This window comes from Carassius gibelio, chromosome A17 (genome assembly GCF_023724105.1).
Source record: "Carassius gibelio isolate Cgi1373 ecotype wild population from Czech Republic chromosome A17, carGib1.2-hapl.c, whole genome shotgun sequence".
Classification (NCBI taxonomy): Eukaryota; Metazoa; Chordata; class Actinopteri; order Cypriniformes; family Cyprinidae; genus Carassius; species Carassius gibelio.
In genome coordinates, this window is record NC_068387.1 from 15647763 (window position 1) to 15671736 (window position 23974).

Below are 23974 nucleotides of genomic sequence, written 5' to 3' on the forward strand. Positions count from 1 at the left end.
AAAACCTTTTATTCAGCCCGTATATATTAAAATTTATCAAAAGTGACAGTAAATACATGTATAATGTTACAAAATAACTTTTGAATGTTCTATTTTAATCCTAAAAATATTAAGCATAGCTATCGTATTTTTTCATTATAGTGATGATAATAAGAACATTTTCTTAAGTAATAAATCACCATATTAGAATAATATACAAAGGATCATGTGACACTGAAGCGTGGAGTAATAGCTGCTGAAAATTATGCTTCACCATCACAGGAATAAATAACAGTATAATATATTCAAAAATATATAATAATAATATATATATATATATATATATATATATATATATATACATAATTTTAAATTGTAAGAATATTTCATAATATCCCTATTTTACAGTATTTTTAATCCATCAAATGCAGAATGCAAATGACTAGCTTTCTCAAGGTATCAATTATTATAACTTCTAGATAATTGTCATGTCACCTAGTTTATTAAAATTCATGAGTCCAGCTGATAAGGTTTAAAAAAATTCCACCTGGATAAAGCATCTAAAGGTATTTAGAGGGTGCTTTCTGGGGCAAGACACAGCTTTGGTGAGCCCATCTTCATGGCTGCGGTAGAGAGAGGAAGAAGGGACACAATGTGTGTGTGTATGTGTTTGAACATGCATAAACATGAGAATCTCATATTCAGATGAAACAAATATATAAGACTTACACATGAAATCCTGAAACCAGCGCTCCGACCGGTCAACCAGACAGGATGTCCACTCCCTTAGGGTCACCTCCTTATTTTTGTTCTTGTCACATGACCTACGCGCACACACACAAACACCATATTATTGAAAGTGGAGTCTCTTTGCCTTTGCCTCTTGTTTTTGATTTTCTATATCCCCGCTGCTATCAGCCGTAAAGGACACCACTCACATTAGAACAGTAGGAAGGCAATAAGCATCAACAGCTTTGAATAAGAGAGAGAGAGAGAGAGAGAGAGAGAGACTGAGAGGATGAGCGAGAGAAGAAAGATTGAAAGAGGATGAGAGAGAGAGGGGTGGGTGAAATCCTGAAGGCATGTGTACAATAATCAGAAGGGTGCTTGGGAGGGTTTGCAGTAATATTATGCAAATACAAAGGAGGTCAGACAGGAGAAATCATCACAAAATCACAGTGGCGAGGTGACTGTGTGTGTCATTTTCTGTGTGTGTGTTACTGGAAGAATCTTTGAGCGCAGTGCTCCAGTGGCATCCGCTTATAGCGAAGCTTTCTCAGATCTCTCCTGCTTAACTTCCCGTCCTGGTTACGATCCAACAGAACAAACCTTCTCTGAAAAATAAAGGGAGAAAAGAACAAAGGATCGGGACTTAATGCTTCTATCACAAATTCACAACTGAACAGAAAAGAAGATTCCCTATCATCCATTGGCTGAGATAGCTTTTTATGGGTGTCTGATTAGAAATCATAACTGGCATTGAGAATTATTTATCCTCATTTAATATTTAAATTAAAGTGTTTTGAAGTACTTTATACATATTATATTCAATTAGATTTTGATTAGCAAGCTAACAGCTTAGCCTACAGGCTTAAAATAGTGCTGACTGCTTAAAAAAAAAGAGTTACACTGCACACTTACACTACTTTGACAATAGAGTGAATTTTAGAAGGGTAGCGTGACTAGCGTCTCAAGGGAATGCTTAAAGCTGGCATGAAATGGATATTCACACTATCTGTTTTCTAAATGCGTGTTATTGATCCTTTTGTGAACAATTCATCCATACATGTGTTTAATAATAATAAAAAATGCTGTAACTCGATCTTTGAAACAACAGACTTCAATCTGATGACGTAAACCGGATTTCTCTGATCATTTCATCAAGGGTTTGTGTGGATATACATGAACCAAGAGTTTCTTTTGACTGTTGACATATTTATGAATCTTGACATAAAGCATCACAAATACACACAATGTAAAGTTTTTTAGTAGTGTGTGTGTGTGTGTGAGTGCTGAAATGCAAAAATGCATGCATAGCGTGAATGACCTAAGGATGGCATAGGCCCTATGTTTAAGTGAGTTCAGTGCATTTCTTTGCTTTCTTTGTTTTACCTCTGCGAGTTGGATTCGCTGGGTGTGTGTGAGGCAGATTTGAGAAGGAGCGGCTGGTGTGTATTTCTCTCCCATTCTGCTGAGGAGTAAGAACCAGTCCTGCAGACGGTACGGGAACTGACCGAACTCTTCCTCAGAGCACTCAGCCTCGCTCACTTACAGAGAAACCACAAGAGCGTTTTTTAGACAACATCACTTGTCAGTGATTGAATGTGCATTTAAGTATAATGAAGCTAAAACTTTTTTGGTGTCAAAAAACAAACAACATCTAAAACAGTAGAAGTCATCAAAGAAATGTTAATGATTTCCACTAATATCATTACAGCATTCCAAACTATCAACTACTTACCAATAAAAAATTTAAAAAATGGTTTCCTGGAATGTGTTTTGGGACATATTCCATTAGAGTTTTAACCAATAAATGGTGACAAATTAGGCCTACCAATAAAGGACCCACAGGGATCAAGTTTGAATTAAAACCAATACGATTCTTATTATAACCAGTGAACCATTATAAATTCTGTGATGGTTTCTGTTTATTAGTTGGTTTGTTTTTCAGCTGGGTGTGTGTTTCTACCAAGACAAGCTCCATTATGTGCCTTGCCAATGCGTCGTTTTTTACGGCAGGCCTCCTTGTGAAGAAGACAGTCGTTGCTGTACGTCTTGCCCATAACGCTGCACACTGCTGCCCCCTGCCTGTAGAAAACAACATCCACACACAAAGTACTTCTCGACTGGGTTGGTTAGAAAACAGCATTAAAAAACAGCAGGTAACAATACTAAACACAAATAACACAATTCAACACACCATATAATTGGGCAAAAATAATCTAATTTTGTAAATGGAATGAGAAAATGCTCTTCATATTTTTTGTTGTTGACATCACAGGCTGTGCGTCATATCAAACTGTACTATTTTGAGGCCAAATCAAATGTCACTTAGTAGAAGCAGCCAAATTAGACAGATGCCATCATGGACAGGTTGTGCAAAATCAGAAAACATGAAACAGTTACACAAGTTAAAAGAAAATACAGACTGCATTAATCTCACTTGCTGTGAGGATAAAAATAGCTTGTGCCTAGCAGTGTTTTGAGCAGTGAACTGTCATAAAACCATCAAAAGAGACATTTAGAAAACCAAAACTGTCGATTTTAACATGTCATGCAATTGAAGGTACGTTAATACTAATGAATCTCAATATATTTATTGATAGACTTTTTAATTAGCCTACTTTTTTAATGATAACTAACTTAGGTACTGTGAAGGCTCACCGCTTGATGTAGAAAGAAGTAAAGCTATTGTTAATGAATCAAGTTTAAAGCTGTTTAATTGGTTGTTTTAATATGTTTAACTACATAAGGTATTGTAAAAAAAAAAACATCCTGCCTGGTATGTTTTAATAAAATATCATATTCTTTTTTTAACTACATCAGCATTTTTAAAGTGTGTCCCCTCAGGCACATCTTTTCTTTTTTTTTTTTTTTTTGAATGTGGCATCTATCTGCATTAAAGACTAAGTGCACAGAGCGAATATACCAGTAGTTAGATGTCTGGGTTGCTGGTTTGAGTCCAAGGAGTCCGTGAGCCGTGTCTTATGTCTGTTCTTAATCATGACACTGAGCTCTGAGCCGCACAGTTCATGCCACTGGCTCACTGTAAGTAGCTTGGCAAAGAAATCAGCTCAGGTGTCTTGGAAAATTATTATTAGTTTGCTAGAGTGTGTCTTACTGTTGGCAGGTCTTTGGACACACACATTTAGGAGTGAGAACTCCACCCTCTTTCACTACTTGGCACCAGGAACCAATAGGACTGTGACATTTCAACAATTTACACAGGGATTCTGAAGAGGAGAAAAAAAGAAAGAAAGAAAGAAAGAAAGAAAAGGTGAGTTTAATAGTAAAAATAATAAATAACTTTTTATACTAAATAAATAATGTTCAAAACCAGTCTTAAAATAATAGTGACATTAAATAACTATCTCACCTGGATCCACTCTGCCCAAATAAGGCCTCAACTTCTCTTCAGCCTGCCTCTGTTTACGCTGGGCTCTTCCACCCTTACACACACACCCAAATAAAGTTATAGAAGTTTTATATTTGTTCTGGTGATGGCAAAGCTGAATTTTCTGCAGTCTTCAGGGTCTGATCCTTCAGCTGTCGGTTAAATCCACTGCTTTTATAGGAAAAAGTAATGAACTGTAATTTATTTTTCAATTATTTTTCCCTAAGTCCTTTTCTTGATCTTTGAGATCTTCAAATATATGTGAGAATTACTGAGCATTTAAAGGCTTGATGGATGAGAGTCATATTGCGAGCATATTGCATGTGTGCAGAAATATGCTCTAAAAAAGGGAGAGGCACATGAATGAAGAATGCATATGAAATGAAGAAGCATTCACATTTACAGCAGTCTGTTAACCATTATGGCACAGTAAACGTAAACTTGTAAACTCTACCTTTCTTAACTCTTTTGGACTAATAATATTCTATGATAAACTTCATATAAACTAATTTAAATATCAAACATTTGTTTTGAAAAATCAATAACTTTTTGCTTGTTGCACACAGCATGGAATTTTTTTTATAGGGTATTTGGTTAAATTTAACAATCCAAACAAACATTTTAAATAATCTGACTTGCAACTGCTTGTTAAATCCATATTTAAAATGTTAAACATCACAATAAAATAAATTATTCAATTACTTTCTTAATTGACAAATAGACATATTTGCACATTTAATTAATGGTATAAAATGCTGTAAAATATAGCATTATATCATAAATTTATAAATAGGCTAAATGTATTTTTGAAATTGCTTTTCAAAAAAGCATTTGCCTATTGCTTTCCATAATCTTAATTTATATTTTTTTCATATTTAAAATAAGAACACATTGGCAACATGTTCTCATTAAAGCAACTATAAACCACTTACCTTGACGCCAAGATGAAGGGTAATTGTCATGAACAACAGATGACAGATCAGATTCATGGCTCATGGAAGGACGTTTATGGATCTGAAACATGCGTTCAACAGGTGACTTTTAAAGTGCCAGAATGCACTCAGATGCATAAAAAGTTTGTTCCTCAAAACAAAAACTTTCCAGAATGAGTATAAGGGAACGGGGACTGTGTTTAAAATTGAACCATTATCTCCCAAAGATCTGAATCTTCTTGAGGATATCGTGAGAGATGTTCTTCAAGAAAGCACAGACATAATGAACACTGCACAAGACATACAGAAAAAACAACATCCACGTTAAGAGCCACATGATCATAACCTGATGTCCAAAAAAAAAGAGATCATACTTATAAATGTCAAGATAAAAGAAAAGCACAAATCTTGATCAAAGCTGATTCTGTCTCATCTGCGTCTTCGTTAAATAACTCACAGTAGTCTCAGTATTGTGTATAAGCCCCAGAGTGCCCATTAGAAGTGTCTCTCTCTGTGCGTGTGTGTGTGTGCGTGTGTGTGTGTAGAATGGAGTGGCCCCATCACTGGGAAGTCATTACTGTATGTTACGGCTCAGAGCAGATAGAGTTACTTTAACAGAGCAGTCGTCCTGACAGAATCACCCTTTTTATTCCTTTGCCATTTCTTTTAATTGGTGTAAAAATTCTTACCAGAGTCTCTCCTCTCTTAGTTCTCTCTTTCCTTGCTATTTAATCACTTTGCCTTCTTCTTTTACTCTTTCTCTCTCTGTATTCCCTTTCATACTATCAGGCAGCCACATACCTTTCTTTTCTCTCTGCTCCTCCTTTAGGTTTGTCTTATTTCCCCCCCATCTTCTCTCTTCAGTTGATAAAATATTTCTACCAGCTCCTCTTACCTGGCTCTCTTCTCCTCCATTTCCTCTCCTGCTTTTTCTGGCTTCACCTGAGAAGTCCTTAATTAGCAGATCCATTAACAGTATGGACACACCAAACACACACACACACACACACACACACATGGACTGTGAGCAACATCTAAAAACAGTGCAAGCCTAAACTCTCTCTTTTCTCTCCTCCTACTTTGTACTGCGTTCCTCCATCTCTTTCTTTGGCCTGTAAATCTTTTTGTCTGTAAAGTAAAGCCAAAATTAGAACCAGAGCTCTTCACTCCACACACATAAACAGATGAAATCTACTGTAGGTCCATGGGCCGGATGGCATGAGTCTAAACTATGCTTTGAAATCCCAAAACAAAACATTTTTTCAATCTGTTGAGTATGTAATGTCATAATAATCCACAAATCTCCACACTCAAGCAAACTGAGTGACAGAAAACTTAATTTGCATGAGTATGTTTGTGTTGTTTTTCTGTGAGTAAAGCTTTTGCAGGTGCCGATGTGTCTATTTGAAAGGCTTTTGATTATAGTCACAGGCATAAATAGTTTGTATCCTCTGTGGTGTCCTGCAGCCTTAAGTACAGTATCTGACCTCTGTGCCCTTTGACCTACACATGAATCATTTTGTCAGGACAGCATTTTTGTTTGCTATTCATCATTTATGCTTTTGTTTTTGTCACATTGGTGGCAGATCTCTCCCACATGTTGGTTCATATGTTATTAATTTAGCATAACAAGGAGACTAATGCTCCCATTATGCATACAAAGAAACAGAGATGCAAATGTGGAGTGATGTGGCCCTACCACTGCTGCATTAGAGACACCAGCACTGGAAACAGTTGTTTGCTTGCGCCATCTGGTGTTCACTGGATAAAGTCAGTGCACTGAGATGTCAAATCAAGTTAAAAAAAAATTATAAAGCACTTTATACAATATTAATGTCAGATTCTGACTGTTTTAAATTAGCTTCACAAAAAAAAGGAAAATAACAGTCTTGCAAAGTTCATCAGTTATGAAACACCTTCAATTTCAGTTGTAAAGCTCTACAGAAGCGGAAGATAATAGTGTCATCATTCAGCTCAAGTCAGTTCAATGTTATTTAAGTTTAGTTTTATCAGTATTGATGTTACCAAGTTCATCCATTATGAAACAAGGTAATGTTTAGTTGTAAAGCAACTCTACAGAAGACAATAGCAATCACCTCAATTCGAAAGTGAAGTGACATGTGGCCAAGTATAATGACCCATACTTGGAAATTGTGCTCTGCTTTTAACCCATCCAACTGCAGAAATACATTAGTGAAAACACACACCCGGAGCAGTGTTTTTTTGAACGATATAGATCCTATTTACACTATTGAAAACAGCACATTTTCTTAGAGATAGATGCTATGTACACTGTTATGATCATCAGCTGGAGTGCCCATGAACTCTTATATAGGGCACTCCACTCATGACCCTGACATCTTCTCTTTCCATCAACCACCAGATGTCACCATAATCACTTGGACACTAGCACCTTTCATCCTGTTGCACCACACCCGAACTACATTCCCCATGAGTCAATGCATCACAATCACCTAGCCACACCTGCACCTCATTCATCAGCCTATTAGACACACACAGCTGCAGCTAATACACAGACACATATTTAAGCAGCACAATCACTCGCAGTTACTATGGAGTCTTGTTTAGCCCTGTTAGGCATTTCTGAGCATTTTTCCCTGTGTTTGTTATTCCCGTGTTTGACCTTTGGAATGTGTATTCCGACTCTGATTCTCTGCTGCCTGCCCCGATCTCTGCTTGTTTCTGGTTATCCCTGACATAACTGACGCCATTCCTGATTTCTGCCTGACCATTCAGTTTAATAAATGCTGCAACTGGATCCGAACGTCTCTGACTTGTTCATCGTAACATTCACCAAGTGAAAAAGCAGGATTATTTTTTTTGTGTGATATGCTATGCAGACTGAAAATAGCTAGATTATATTTATACTATGTCAATATAGCAGGATATTCTGCTCCTTACCTATTGCAAATAGTGGCAGTTATCTGCACCTCAGCATTGTAATACATTATTAAAAAGTATACTGTACTGTATAATTAGTTTCTGAGTATAAATGTAAATTTTGAGCTCAAATTATTAAATGGATGCCACCTACACTAACCCTACCTGATACTTTATTTTAAAAAATGGATTATTTACACACAAAAAAGAAATGCTTTTCTGATGGCACTTGAAAAGAGGAAAAAAAGTTTGGCAAAAGGCAGAATCGAACCCTGGTTGATCACGTCAAAAAGAGTATAAAAATAGGCTTTACCATCTACCAACAAGGCAGAGTATTTGCACTTACTGTAAAATAGACACTCTGATTTGTAAAAATTTTTTTGTTAAACACTTGACCAGCAAAGCAGTAAAAAAAAAACGGGGGTGCTGCAGCACACTCAGCACCCCCACTTCCCGCACCTATGGTGGTCAGCCATATTGTTGTGGCGCCCTGGGAGCAGTTGGGGGTTGGGTGTCTGACTCAAGGGTCTCACCTTTCTCGTGGTATTTAGGGTGAAAGAGAGCACTGGTCATTCACTCCCACCACCTACCTACAATACCTGCCGGACTTGGGACTCGAACCCTCAACCTTCGGGTTACAAGTCAGACTCTCTAAACAATAGGCCCTGATTCAGTTCAAGCATCAATTCTTGGATGTATTTTTTTTGCCCTCAGAGAGATGGTTTAAATTTTATATTCTGGTAATATTTTTGTGACTAATGTCCTGAAGCAGTTTATTCTGTGAATAGCAAGCTCCAGAAATTTCAGAAAGCCTATGTAAAATGGAAAGGGACTGAAAGGGTTCATGATGTATGTGTTAACTGTAGCTAAAGGGGAGATCTAATGCTATTTGATGAATTCTGACTTATTTTCTCTGAGTTGGATCCTCATGCAAACATGGCTTAGTTTAAAAAAACTAATTGGATGTATGGTGGAGTATTTCTTTGCCAATTACTCTCCTTCAGGGATTATATAAGTTTCAGAATTTTTTTGAGTATGAGCCGGCTTGACATCATAAAGGACGGAATCAAAGAAGTGTGTTTTTGGTTGTGAGGGAAAGATAACCTTGTTCAGCTTCCAAAAAACCTCAGCGTTAATGGGATAGTTCACCCAAAAATTTAAATTACACCATGATTTACTTACCCTCAGGCCATAAGTGTTTATGAATTTCTTTTTTCAGATGAATATAATCTGAGTTATATTTCAAAATGTTCTGGCTCTTCCAAGTTTTATAATGGCAATGAATAGTTGATATTCAATAGTCCAATAGAAGTCCAATAAACGGTGCCAATCCATCATAAAAAAAGTGCTCATGACTGGCCTTTTATAAAGAAGAGATGTATCTTTCTTTTATAAATCAGATAAAACCCATTAAATCTCCTGTAAATATTTTTGGCAGCATAAATAGTGCTACATTTATTTTGCTAAACAAGTTGTCAGCATCTCTCTTTTATGCTTTCACAGTTTCATTCTGAAATCTCTATGGTTTCTGTGCAGATTAAATTTTAAAATCTGGAGATGAGAATTCTTCCCAGTCTATCAAGGAAGAAAAAATATGTACTAAACTGTGTTTGCAGTAGTGGAGAGCAGGGTACATTGTTTGCAATATGCTCAATGGAATTCTTAAACATGCTGATCCTTAGGGGCATTTACAAATCACAAGATAACACAGCCATACAACATACAACTATAGTCTATATGGCAGACTACACGAAGCAGCAGACAGCAGGTATAAAGTATAAAAGTGGTGATGTAACAGACTGACAGATCTTTCAAATAGTGACGTACATCCAATTTAAACGGATTATCAAAAAAAACAATAAAATGTTAAGGACTTGGAGGCAGATGGAGGCAGATCTGAATGTGAGTTTGCGGGTGATTGTAATAAAGGGGCTGATTTTATATGTCACTATTATAAATAAATTGTTAACTGAAATAAAATAATAAAAATGTTAACTTATATTAGCTAGTTGCCAAAGCAACATTAAATTTGGTTTAACTTGTTGCACTAAAATAAATAAATAGTAATAAAATCATATAGACATAAAAAAACTATTTAAAAACTAAAATAAACAATAAAAGTATACATCCTATGTTAAAAAGGCCCGCTGTAAACAAGCTTTTATTTTGAAGTTTTCTGGTGATCAGCCAGTGTTTTGAATGTGATGTCATCGCAGCAACCTAAAGACACTATGCTCCGCCCACTTCCAGCAGGTGGCAATGATTAGTGTTTGGTAGAAATAGCCTGCACCAAGTAGGTGAAAGCAAATGTGCTCGAGGCTTTCTCAAGTGTTGGTGTTGTGTGCGTATGTTAGATGAACCAAGTAAGTTTATTTATGTACTTCAGCTTTTGATAGCTGTGACCCTTCTGAATTTTAGTTGATATTCATTGTTTAAGGTACTTTAAATGCAATTACTGGTTGTCATCACACATTCTTATGTAGGTTGTTCATTTAAGTGTATATTGCTACCTTCTTTGTATGAATTTACCTACTTGATTTGTTTATACTAATTTGTTATATCTTTTGTTAAAGACCACACCCAAATGGAAACACCAATGTAATGTCTGCAACATTTGTGAATTGTTGGGAAGAAAATAAATGCATCAAAGACTTAACCTGCATCTTTATGTCTCTTACCGGACATCTGTGGTGAACTAGTCCCCCCACTGGCAACCCCAACTGGTCTAGTTATACCAGTTTTCTTTATGGTCCTTCGAGCCGGAACTAGAGTTTTCCACAGTTATGGAGATGCAGCCATCAGATGATGTTCCTGTTGAGCGGCCCAGGAGACAATCATCTCTGCCTGCACACTTGCAGGATTATGACTTGACTGGCTACAGTCTACAAAGATCCTTATCACCACCTAGCTATTCCCATGAAACCCCCTGTGCTGTGTCACCTGAGGAGGATGTCAGGATGGACACCCCACATGTAGCAGCACATCACCATGACTATCACAGTCCTCAACAGTGGTATGTAACAGATCGATGGGATCAGCAGGTTGAAACCTTGAGAGAAGAAAATGCTGATTTAAGGAGACAACAAAGTGGCCTGATTACTACAGTTCAGCGGCTGCAGGAGGAAAGAGATGATCTTAAGCAGGCCAACGCCAAGTTTACATCTCAGATGTCTCAGCTACAAGCGGAGGTGAAACAATTGTTAAGTTGGCAGAATCAGTCACAGCCTCCTCAGGCATTGTCTACCTTTCCTGTACCTTGTCAGTCCGAAGCCCGAGACCGCCCTAAACCAGTTCCAGCCCCTAGAAAGCCAAGAGTAGCTGAACCTGTAGCAAATTCAAACTATGCCCAAGCCTCTTACAATGCATCGCAAGATAGTAGTTCAGCAGAAAGTGTGGAGAGCTATGAGGGTTCAAGCAGTCAAGAAAGTTTGTCCTCTTCTGTTGAGGGCATGAGAAATCTGTCCCTGAGCTCATCCAGGAAGAAGAATGTTAATACCAGTCCAGCAATTGTTAGACAAATTTGTCAGAGAAAGAGTGGAGGAACTCAAGCCGAGAATGTAAGAAGTTATGTTCGCTCTGGATCTCCACAATCTTCTTCCAGATGGCACAGCTTGTCTTCTAGGAGCAAGAGACGGCACCACCACTCTCTGAGTCCAACTACTGACCAGGAAAGAGTATATCGTGGCCCTACTCCTACAATTCCTGACCTGATTTACCCAAACCCCAGAGAGTTTGCACGGCTTAAGATTGCTTTAGAAAACATTCTACCAGCTGATGCTACAGAACGCTTTAAATTCCATATCCTGCTAGAACATCTCAAGGTTGAAGAGGCACAGTTAATTGCTGAATCTTACAGTAGTTCACGTCATCCTTATACCAACACTATGGATGCTCTCAATAAACAGTATGGCCAGCCACATCAGTTAGCATTACAGCGCATAGTGGAATTGATGGATGGGCCCAGCATCAGCACTGGAGATATTAAAACTTTTCGAATGTATGCTCTGAGGGTGAGATCCTTGGTGGGAATGCTGAAACAACTAGGTAAGCCTGGCATGGTGGAATTAAGATGTGGCTCGCATGTGTCCAGACTTCTGAGTAAGTTGCCACATGATCTGCGTAGCAGTTTCAGAAGATTTATTTATCCATTAGATGTGAAGATTCCAACCCTCCTTAACTTAGCAGACTGGTTAGAATATGAAATCCAAGTGCAAGAAGATTCCACAAGGTATGTAAGCCGTTCGGGCAGAGGATACTCAACCAGTTTGCCCAGGGATAGGTCAAGGAGGTTGACATCATTCAACAAGGGCACAGAGGTTCTGCTTAGCACAGAGAAATACCCTTCATCACCATCACATTCCTCAGCTGTCACTGCTAAGATCACCAAGGGGAAAGCTTACTGCCCTTATTGTGATAACAACAAACACACTTTGAATAACTTTGTAAATTTCTCTCAACTTTCCAAGTCTCAGAGGCAGAATTGGATTAAGGGGCACAACCGATGCTGGCGCTGTGGACGGGGCCATAGATCATCAGAGTGTAACCTTAAAATGCGCTGCAAAACATGCAATGGTCGTCACTTGCTTGTTCTTCATGATGTTAATATATGGAACAAGGAGAAAGTAGTGGAAGCAGAAGATCCATCTACTAGCCCTGTCTTGGGGGAGGCTGCAAATGAGGTGTTATTCATTGACAAGCCCCCAGGAAGTCGTAAGGTACTGTTGAAGATATGTAAAGTGATTCTAAGAAATGGAGATCGATCGATGACCGCTTATGCCATTCTGGATGATGGCTCCGAAAGAACCATCTTGTTAAATACTGCAGCAACCCGGCTGAAACTGGAAGGTAAGCCAGAGGACTTGCCCCTGCGTACTGTCAGACAAGAATTAAAGGTCCTGCATGGGGCGGCTGTTTCCTTTAACCTTTCACCAGCCCGCCAGCCAAACAAGATGTATCGGATCAATGGAGCATTCACTGCAGCGGAGTTGGGGCTTGGAGTGCACTGTTATCCTGTCAAGGCTTTACGGAAAAGGTACCGTCATCTTAAAGGACTTCCCCTCCAAGAAATTAAAGCTGCTCATCCAGTTTTGCTCATAGGATCTGACTGCCCTCATTTAATTACCCCAGTTGAGCCAGTTCGTTTAGGTCCACCAGGGGGTCCTGCTGCAATTAGAACTCTCCTTGGATGGACAATGCAAGGACCAGTTCAAGCATTACAGCATCTTCTTCGAGAGCAACAGTGTCTGTTCACAACAAGTTGGTCACCCTCTGCTATGTTGCATGAACAAGTTGAAAGACTCTGGCAACTGGATGTCCTTCCGTGGAGAGATGAGAGAATGAGTACTCGATCTGTACAAGACCAGCAGTCAATGAAACTACTGGAGCAAAGAACTTCTAGAGTTGATGTTGATGGGATTAAGCGATATGCTACCCCACTGCTAAGGGTCCAAAATATGCCCCCTCTTTGTGCACCTAAAGAAGCAGTAATGCCTCAGTTAAGAAGTCTGGAGCGGCGTCTCAGTAAGTCCCCTGAGCAAGCAGCTATCTACCAGGCTGAGATTAAAAGACTGGAGCAGGCAGGCTACATTGCTGAATTGCAGTCAGGAGCAGAAGACGCTCAAATAAGTTGGTATATCCCACATCACATGGTTGAACATAATGGGAAACATCGAGTGGTTTTCAACTGTTCATTCCAGTTTCAAGGGAACAATCTCAATGAATTGTTACTTCCAGGGCCAACACTGACTTCTTCATTACTGGCTGTGCTACTAAGATTCCGGGAGCACTCAATCGCGATCTGTAGTGATATTAAAGGAATGTTCCACCAGGTTAGACTCCTTCCAGAGGATCGGCCCCTTCTCCGTTTCTTATGGAGAGATCTGCAAAGAGAAGTGGAGCCTAGAATCTATGAATGGCAAGTTCTACCCTTTGGCACCACTAGTAGCCCATGTTGTGCGGTCTTTGCCTTGCAGAAGCACATCCTGGAGAATAGTCAGCCTGGTGACAAGGTACGTGATGCTGTACTAAAGGCGTTTTATGTTGACAACTATCTGCAAAGTCTGCCTTCTGTAGATGAAGCAAGGCTCATGGTAGACCAGCTGCAAAGTGTTTTAGCAGGAGGAGGATTCGAACTCAGGCAATGGGCCAGCAATACACCCTCAACCATTAGTCATCTACCAGTGGCATCCAGATCTGACAGTGCTGAGCAATGGATTGCAAAGGGTAATGCCATCAACCATGAATCAGTGCTTGGACTTCAGTGGAACTGTGAAACTGATACCTTGTCCTATAAGCTCCGTGCTGTAGAGTGCCAAGAGGTTACCATGCGCAACATCTATAAAGTGCTTGCTAGCCAATATGATCCTCTCGGTTACATTATCCCATATACCACACGTGCAAAGGTAATAGTACAGCGATTATGGGAAAAGAAGAGGGACTGGGATGATCCTAAACTACCTGAGAACTTAGTCAATGAGTGGAAAAGATGGGCAGGAGAGCTCAGTGATCTACAAAAGATAGTCTTACCCAGATGCTATTGCAGTGCACCAAAGGATGATGTTTCAAGCCAGCGTGAGATCCATATCTTTTGTGACTCATCCGAGAGTGCCTATGGGTCTGTTGCCTATCTTCGAACAGTAGATCAAAGGGGAGAAGTGGAGATCACCTTCATAGTGGCCAGATCAAGAGTGGCTCCTAAGAAACGTCTGTCAATACCTCGTTTAGAGCTATGTGCAGCCCTGACAGGGGCCCAGTTAGCAAAGATCCTGCAGAATGAATTGACTTTGCCCATTCATCAAGTTTTTCTTTGGTCTGATTCCACCACAGTTTTGACCTGGATTAAATCTGAATCCTGCCGATTCAAGGTTTTCGTTGGTACACGAATAACAGAGATTCAGGACCTTACCAGCTGCTGGGAATGGCGCTATGTGCATTCAGAAAGTAACCCTGCTGATGACATCACTCGAGGTAAAAGGCTGGCAGAACTTGGACCACAAAGCCGTTGGAATACGGGACCAACATACCTTCAACTCCCATCTGATCAGTGGCCGGTTCCACCACCATCCTGTTCCATAGCTGGTGATGAATTGAGAAACTCTACATTCTGTGGTCTGACTAATACTGTAATTCGTTTGTCGATCCCTGATCCAAGCCAATTTCTGACCTTCCAAGATTTATTGACTGCAACAGTAGAATCTCTTGGGGAACATGGGATCAATGTATCAGCTGAGGACTTTCAACAGGCTGAAATGGCTATCCTTCAGCAAGCTCAAGGGGAAAGCTTTCCTTCTGAGATGGCACAGCTTATGGCAGGGAAACCACTACAGACCAACAGTCGACTGCTTTGCCTCGCCCCCGAACTTGACGCTGCAAGCAAACTCCTAAGGATAGGAGGTCGTCTTCGCCGCTGTGAAGAGCTTGAGCCCGAGTCGATGCATCCTATTATCCTTGATCCCCGGCATCCAGTCACTACCCTTCTCATTAAGGAATATGATACGAAGCTATTCCACCCAGGTCCTGAGAGAATACTGGCGGAGATGCGTAGGAAATATTGGATTCTTCGGGGTAGGGAAGCAATTCGACGTTATCAGCGCAAAGATTGTCCAGTGTGTCAGAAGTTTCGCAAAACCCCACAGATACCCAGGATGGCAGACCTACCTCCTGCCAGACTACGTCTATTTAAACCTGCCTTCTATTCGACTGGCATTGACTGTTTCGGGCCATATTCCGTAAAGATTGGACGTAAAAGTGAGAAGCGCTGGGGTATTCTATTCAAGTGCATGACTACACGTGCTGTGTATATTGATCTTCTCCCAAGAATTGACACCGACTCCTTCCTGATGGCCCTCAGAAGATTTATAGCCAGACGTGGGAAACCTTTTGAGGTTTTATGTGATCAAGGTACTAATTTTAAAGGAGGGGAAAGGGAGTTGCATCAGACATATGCTGAACTAGTTCCGGAGCTTCAGGAACAACTTGCCAGTCAGCAGATTATCTTTCGATTCAACCCGCCTCATGCCCCACATTTCGGTGGGTGTTGGGAAAGGGAAATTCGTTCCCTGAAACAGGCTCTACAGGTCACTCTGGGAACTCAACCAATACCAGAGGAAACCCTTCAAACTGTGCTCATCGAGATTGAAGGGATTCTAAATTCTAAACCCCTGGGTTATACATCATCCAATGCCTCTGGTCCAGATCCTATTACTCCTAATTCGCTTCTTATGGGGCGGCCTGATTCGTCCCTTCCTCAAGTGATGTACCCCCAAAGTGAACTGTTGAGTCGACGTCGTTGGCGCCATAGCCAAATTATAGCAGATCACTTTTGGAAGCGGTTTATCAAGTTCTATTTGCCTGGTCTTCAGACTCGCAGCAAGTGGCAGCGAGAGTCACCCGATATCAAGGTGGGAACTACTGTTATGATTGTGGACCCTCAATTTCCCAGGGCCCTCTGGCCCATTGGTCAGATCTCTCAAGTATTCCCTGGGTTTGATAATAGAATCAGGACTGTTGAAGTGAAAGTTAAGGACAAGTCTTATGTGCGACCTGTGGCAAAGGTTGTACAGCTACCTGCGATACCAGATTGAAATTGACTTGCCTTTTTATAATGTACAGATTTCCACATTCTTTAGAAATCTTGGGGCGGCTGTTAAAAAGGCCCGCTGTAAACAAGCTTTTATTTTGAAGTTTTCTGGTGATCAGCCAGTGTTTTGAATGTGATGTCATCGCAGCAACCTAAAGACACTATGCTCCGCCCACTTCCAGCAGGTGGCAATGATTAGTGTTTGGTAGAAATAGCCTGCACCAAGTAGGTGAAAGCAAATGTGCTCGAGGCTTTCTCAAGTGTTGGTGTTGTGTGCGTATGTTAGATGAACCAAGTAAGTTTATTTATGTACTTCAGCTTTTGATAGCTGTGACCCTTCTGAATTTTAGTTGATATTCATTGTTTAAGGTACTTTAAATGCAATTACTGGTTGTCATCACACATTCTTATGTAGGTTGTTCATTTAAGTGTATATTGCTACCTTCTTTGTATGAATTTACCTACTTGATTTGTTTATACTAATTTGTTATATCTTTTGTTAAAGACCACACCCAAATGGAAACACCAATGTAATGTCTGCAACATTTGTGAATTGTTGGGAAGAAAATAAATGCATCAAAGACTTAACCTGCATCTTTATGTCTCTTACCGGACATCTGTGGTGAACTAGTCCCCCCACTGGCAACCCCAACTGGTCTAGTTATACCAGTTTTCTTTATCCTACGTTTTACACCATAAGCTATAGACTAGCCAAAAATATATAACACGTATTTGTAATAACGTGTACAGGGTCATCCAGATAATAAATATAAACTGCAAAAAGTGTATAATATTCCACATATTTAGTACACAAAAACGTGCCCATATCACATGTCAGAATCGCCATTCAATGCTCGCGCTCGCTCCCAGCCACACAGCCAGTCCGGAGCTCGTGCACTGTGAATCACGTCTGACGTCAGAGTCACACTTACAGCGCGCGTGAGAGCATGGTAGCAGCTCGCTCTCGGTGGGGTTAGAGATTGTTTGTAGGCGCGGGCCAAACGCTGAGCGCACGCTTTTCTAACACATTAGCTGAAGACAGGAAGTCCACCCGCCTGATTAAGCGTTATGAGCTAACAAACTACCTGTTTTAGCTCTTTGATGTCGTAGGCGTTTATGTAGAAGCTGAAGTGAATCGCTGTGAGCAAGCAAGGTGCGGATGAAGAGGATGCTGCTGGAAAGTGACGAAACATCACAAACATCATGATGGAGTCTCACTTCAGTACAGCATCACTGCTGTTCCGCAGCTTTAGCGCTGTAATTCTCGCGAAAGGATATTTATAATGCTGGATATCGATTCTAAAATGGGAATATACGAGAATCTGTTTTCAAACTGTTTACCAGCGCGTTCATTTCTGTTTTAGACCATGCTCTGGAAAATTCGCGCTGATTAAGAGGAAGCCTTGTCTCATTTCTCTAGATTATTTTAGCAACATTGTTGCTTTCTAGCAGTTTAACGTCTTTGTTTCAGTGTGAAATATATGATGTTGTGTATAGAATGAGTCTGCTGAGTATTCAAGGCGTGAGCTGTTTTAAATAAGAGTTTAAAGTTGACCATGAACTCTTGAGTTTTGACATCGACATCATGAATAGACGCGGCTGATTTTCATCGATCAGGTAGGTCACAACAACGCTTATCTAATATTTTTGTGTCCAAAGTATGTATTAATTAAACACTTAACATACAAAAACACTGAACAAACAAAAATTTTGGCGTTTGATTCAATTCCTTAAAATGTCATTGATCAGTGAGTGAGTCAGTGGTTCCTCTGAGCTCTGACTGATTCACAATTGTGACTAAAAAGTCGCCAAAAAGGAACTTTGATGTATTTGATTCGCTTATGATTTTTGTTCTGAAATCAGAGTATTTTATTAAATCTAATTTTTGATTTGTTAAAACTGGTTCATAATCATTATTCCCCGAATTATTATACAAACCATACTATCAGTACAATGAATTATACTACAACAAAAGTTCCCACCTCTCACACAAAACTGTATTTACAGATAGATCTGACTTATTTGTTCAAATACTATTTTCAAATACTAATAATAGTTGTGCTTATTTGTTTGCATTCACATTGTGTAATTGAAATTGTACTATGCGTGTCTTTGTACATAATTGTGAAATGTTCTTAATGGTCCATTACATTTATTCGATTGAAGAACCTATCTAAGTTGTATGGTTTACCAGATTCACTCAGCTCAGTTCAGATGTTGTTCATGCTAACATTGAACTGCACTGCTATTTTGAGAACAGAGATGACCTTTGCACCCTAAACTACAACAGCTTTTTCTTCTGGTGTCCATCCAAGCAGCAGACAGAACAGAGATAAAAAAAACACACACACACAAAAAAAAAAACACAACACCGCCTCTAGGATAGTATGACTTAATGTATTTTTACATATACTGTACAGTAGCTATTCATCAGACCATATCAAATATGTGTATTCAGAGCAATTTGCATTATTCCAAAATGCACTGAGTTATGCAGTACATCACAGATGCGTGTGCATTCATAGAGCATCTTCACTTCTTGAAAGACAAACTTGTGCATTTTGCTTTCATTTTCTAGAAGCGTGTTATTTGTGGAATGCTAAATGCTCATACTTGATTCCAACAAGCACATGTGTGACCCTGTCACCTGTGTATATCTGGTCCATGTGATGAAATACAAAGGGCATCAAGGGAGAAAGTACTGCGGGGGAGGCCTAGATAGACTTTGATGTCTGAGATAATGACTTCCGTTATGGTCTTATCTTTCAGTAACCAACACTGGAAATAACCAGAGATTATAGTAATGCATTCAGAAGTATCATCACCATTTTTAATGAATACCTCTTAGGTTAGGCCTTTATTAAAAGTTATTTTTATTGTATATTTCAATGCATGCAAGCACAAGGTCAGATTCTTAGACACTATGTCTGAAAAGAATACAGTTATTATGGCTTAATGTGCACATTTGGATCAAGACTGAATCATGTCAGTAAAGAACATTTATCTGTCATCTTGTCATTTGGCACTGGGGTGGGGACACACCACCCACTACACTTGTCATTCTTTGTTTATGAAGATTGCATAGCTGTCAGTCAGTGCTGATGTTAATGGCCATGAACTGTCAGAGATGCAGACGAGACGGTGTTAAGCCAAAGCATCAACAACACACCCCCCTCCACAAAATTAAAGGCCCTCACTTAGCACTTGTGTTGACGGACTATGTGTGTGTCCTTGACAGGTGCAAGGATCTCTCGTTTATTGCAATGGTTTGCATGGGTGTTTAATGTTCCAGCAGCTGTCAGGCATCTGTGTTTGTCTGTTCACCAGTTGAATGCCTCTGCCAAACTATAACCTGATAAAAGCCTTCCTAGCGCTGCTTTGTCCTCATGACTGGTTAATTGACAGCAGTGGCTGTTGGGTGATCATCCTGAGGCCTGTCAGGGACCTCCAGTCCATAAGCTAGATTCCCGCATTTCATTACAGTGAGTGTAATGTAGTATATTATGAAGTATCCAGTAGGGATGCACAGTTAATCGAAATGGAATCGAAATCGCGATTCGACAGAAGCAGCAAATTTCATGCGTATGATTCAGTGATCAGCAGTAAATCTCCACCCGAAAGGCCCTCATGCTGAAAATCCAAATATGCCCCATAGAAGAAACCCATGAAATGCCGATAAGAAGCCACATCATCTTGCAGAAGGATTTATCTCAAACACGCGACTGACGTTATGAAGTGAGTTCATAATATATTATAAAATGTTATTTTCCACATGCTTTCAGGTTGAGCAGTATTTACTACATCGAGCTGTAGTTTACTGTGAACCTATGCAAACAGCGGTCATTATCGCAAACGATTTCTTTTATTTCATAATCATGCAATAAAATCATATGCAATTAGTTTTTTTTTAATTTGCGGAGCTTTGTGTAGTAAATGCAGCTCCATCTGAAAGCACACTATGATGATTTACTACTGACTTTGCTAACAAAATGCGCATGACAATCGCATTCAATTATTCGTGCAACCCTAGTATACAGTCCTCAGTGCCAGACAGCTGTTCAGTGGTAACTTTAGTTGTTGAGTTCTGCATTGTACACTTACATCATTTATAAGGGATGCACGGATATTAAAAATCATACCTGCTTAGCAGATAATTATTTTCATGCTATGACTTTATAACTCATAGATGGCCGATATTAAAATTCTGTCCTGTTTTGATTTAAAGTGAAACTATTTAAAATAAAAAACAATCATTTTTTTTATTGTTTTGAAGGTCGAAATCTTGAAAGTGAATTTGGGAATCATTACAGTGTACAGTATGAAAAAATATTTTTGGTAGTGGCTGTTATGACGGTGGTTTTACCATCCAGAAACTCATTGCCCAATGCCCATGTTGTATTGTAGACACTATCATCTCTCTTCTTTGTATCAGTGTGTGGCTTTCCTATGAGGCTGATTATTGAGGCTATTATATTTTTCATAGTCTTTTTGATTGTTTTGGGTGTCTAGAGTGTAACATCATCCTTGTGTTTGTGTTCTGTCTTTCTGACCCTCATATAGAGTATATATTTGTGTGTTTGTTTATGGGTTTTTATTTTTGCTGTTGTGTTCAGCTGTGTAAACACGTGTATTTCTGTCGTACATCTGTAGCACACACCTCTCAGAATGAACAAAACTACATCTCTGTACAAACATCATTCTAAAGGCTTGCTTATTGACATTAACTGGCAATAGACTCACTACAGAGTTCCCATAAAAACAGAAATGAACCTGTTAGGATTCAGTTTGTTTGAATTTACAGTCAGTATTTGCTATATTTGCTGGTGTGACATCATGGTTGGGTATGCATTAAAATTTAATTGATGGAGCCAAAGGCAACAGACATCTTGTAGTTTTAGGTCATTGCGCTCACAATCTAAAATATTAGAAATACTTATTTTGTTGAATATTAATGTTTTATTTTATTTAGATGCTTTAAAACCGATGTAGACCTGGATTTGTGTGTTGAGACAGTAAAAGTGACAGAAAGCTCTTTTTAAGTTTTTAAGGAAGGTGCTTAATGTGTCAAAGTGAGCATTAGCAGGATAGTGGCTAATCACAGCTGCTTTATGTGACTCTTCATGCATGTTTTTTTTTTTTTTTTTTTTTATTTGTGTCTGTTGGGTTTTGTAGTTTCTGGATGAGTAATGTTTATTTAGGCTCTCTTTGATCCGAAAACTACATCAGTGTAGCATCTGTTCTTCTGTTTAGTCAAGGGTGATGTCAGTATCACCTGACAGACATTCAAATGGACTGTTTGCATATTAGGTTTGGTCTCTCTGGAGTTTCCACATGAAACAAACTGGGAAAGAAGAGAAATGACTATTGTTTGGAAAAATATGGTTTACTCACTAATCCTAAAACACTGAAATGATTTATTAGATCATAATCTACGGATAGTATATTTGTTGAATATTGCCTGGTCACAATACAAAGCCACAGTTTTATCACACAGTCACAAATTGTCACTAAAACTCATGAATGCATTGAAAACCACAAAATTAAAAGTCATTGTCATCATGGATATCATATTTTGTCATTGAACATGGACATGGTTATCATAAGTAATGCATCTCTCTTTATCATTATATGTGTTTTAAGCAAGCTGCACCTTGTCTTTATGGACCAAGACATGGGGAATAAAACAAAACACTGAATGGCTTGGAAAGAATGAGAACCTGCCGAGGTCATCATCCATCTAAAAACTCTTTATTTTGTTGCTCTCAACAGAAAGGACATTTTGCATTAATGTAAGTGGATTAGGTTTGTTAGACTGAAAGATGAGATTGAGAAACAAAACGTGGTGTGGTTTAGATTTGTTCCATGAGAGGTTGTAGATCTATTTTCAGTCTCTTTTGTCTCTCTTATGTTCTTCTTAATCTTTTTTGTGTGTTACAGTGCAGTATTTATGTTGTAAGTTCATGCTGATCAAGTGACTTTACTAAGTAGGATAAGGTTTTGCTGCTGAACGTTCTTTGCTGGGAAAGCACACTTAATCACAAGATGCCTGTCTTTATTATAAAGGTTGAGACTAGGGTGTATTGTAGTTTTATCTGCTTATTTCTGTTAGTGTCATTTGATGTACCATGATGCTAATGGCTCATGATTGGGTTGGGTTGGATTCTCTCATTAGCTGCATGTGCAAAATTGATTTATTGCTGAACATGGCTGAAGGCTGCTGTATAGCATCACTATGTCTGCTGATTAAAAGAGTCTGTCTAAAGAGTTGCTAGGGCACATTAGGTTAGCAGATGAGAGGCTCAAGTCCAAATAAAATGCCTAAGAGATTTTTAGACTTTTTTTTGAAGAAATCCTCAATGATGAAATATAAAAAAATTGTCTTTTATTCAACTGAAAAACAAAAATACAAAAACAAAAAACTAAAAAAACTTTTTCTGCAATGATTTACACGCATTGTGGAGGGTTGAGAGCATTTTTATTGGAAAATTATTATGTTTAAGTGCAGGATGTCATGTATATATTTGATATTTTGTCTGAAAGAGAAACTTTTATTTAAATTGCATATATGAAAAATTTAATTTTGTTAACTTTTAGGTGTACATTAGCAGATGGGCTCAAACATGAGCTTGAATGAAGCCACAAAACCCCAGTTTTATTTCATTGGGTCTTTAATGTATGCAGACCGTATTTGATTTCAATATTTTAATTTTTTTTGTGGTAGAAATTTATTTGATCTTCACATTTGTTTTGTAAATGGGAGACTGATGGTAGTTTTCTTAATTAGTTTAATTTCTTAACACGGTGCGATTTTTGCTGTCGTACGAGTTCGCATGCGATTTTTTTTCAATCGTGTGGAAATTGCGTATTCTCGTGTGGTCGCGGCTTGTATCATTTGCGATGAATTACGAGGCGAGCAGAGTGGCTTATGAGCACTTCCCGACCTCCCAATCATTTTTAAACATATCTAAAAAGTTTGTGAGCTATCGGTTTGAATTCGTGCCATTTGTGCTGTTGAACGAGCCGATTTGTTGATTTATCTGAAGTTGACCAATCACGAACTAGGAAAACCACAGAAGAAGAAAGACGAAGACGGCAGCTGAAGTCTGTCAGGAACAGCGAGCGCTGTATGATGTTTCTAGCAACGTATTCCAATGCCTTTTTAGTTCTCTCTCTCTCTTTCTCTCCCTCTCTCGCTCACACACGCATATGTAGTTTACAGGGACTCTCCATAAACGTAACGGTATTCTATACTGTATATCCCCATACACTACCTCTGTCCATCACGAAAAATGCATGTTTAAAATTTCTATTAAACACCGTAGGTCCTATAGTATTTTTTAAAGCCATTTGGTTTACGAGGGCACAGTAATTGTCCTCACAAACCATGTTTACATTTTAATACCCATTTCAGATATTTATAAACCATATACAAGAACACACACACAGGGTAACCAAACGTCCCGGTTTCCT

The 23974-nt window shown here is 38.9% G+C and overlaps 1 protein-coding gene across 1 annotated transcript; it reads right to left on the reverse strand.

Annotated features, from left to right (window-relative positions):
• Positions 1 to 459: 459 nt before the first annotated feature.
• Positions 460 to 10056, reverse strand: LOC128031556 (SPARC-like protein 1). Its single transcript, XM_052619876.1, has 8 exons — positions 5026 to 10056; positions 4076 to 4148; positions 3821 to 3932; positions 2669 to 2787; positions 2092 to 2246; positions 1201 to 1313; positions 709 to 803; positions 460 to 602 (listed from the first exon to the last, which is right to left on the reverse strand). The coding sequence occupies exons 1-8, from the start codon at positions 5080 to 5082 to the stop codon at positions 550 to 552; spliced, it is 777 nt and encodes a 258-aa protein (XP_052475836.1). The 5' UTR covers positions 5083 to 10056; the 3' UTR covers positions 460 to 549.
• Positions 10057 to 23974: the final 13918 nt, after the last annotated feature.

Bases quoted from the DNA above. Each gene is read 5' to 3' on its own strand.
- LOC128031556 (XM_052619876.1), bottom strand. From the start codon at position 5,082: ATGAATCTGATCTGTCATCTGTTGTTCATGACAATTACCCTTCATCTT. The intron at 1,314-2,091 runs GTAAAACAAAGA...TTTATTTTTCAG, and splicing joins AGCGAATCCAACTCGCAGAG to AGAAGGTTTGTTCTGTTGGA. The intron at 804-1,200 runs GTAACACACACA...GTGTGCGCGTAG, and splicing joins TGCGCTCAAAGATTCTTCCA to GTCATGTGACAAGAACAAAA.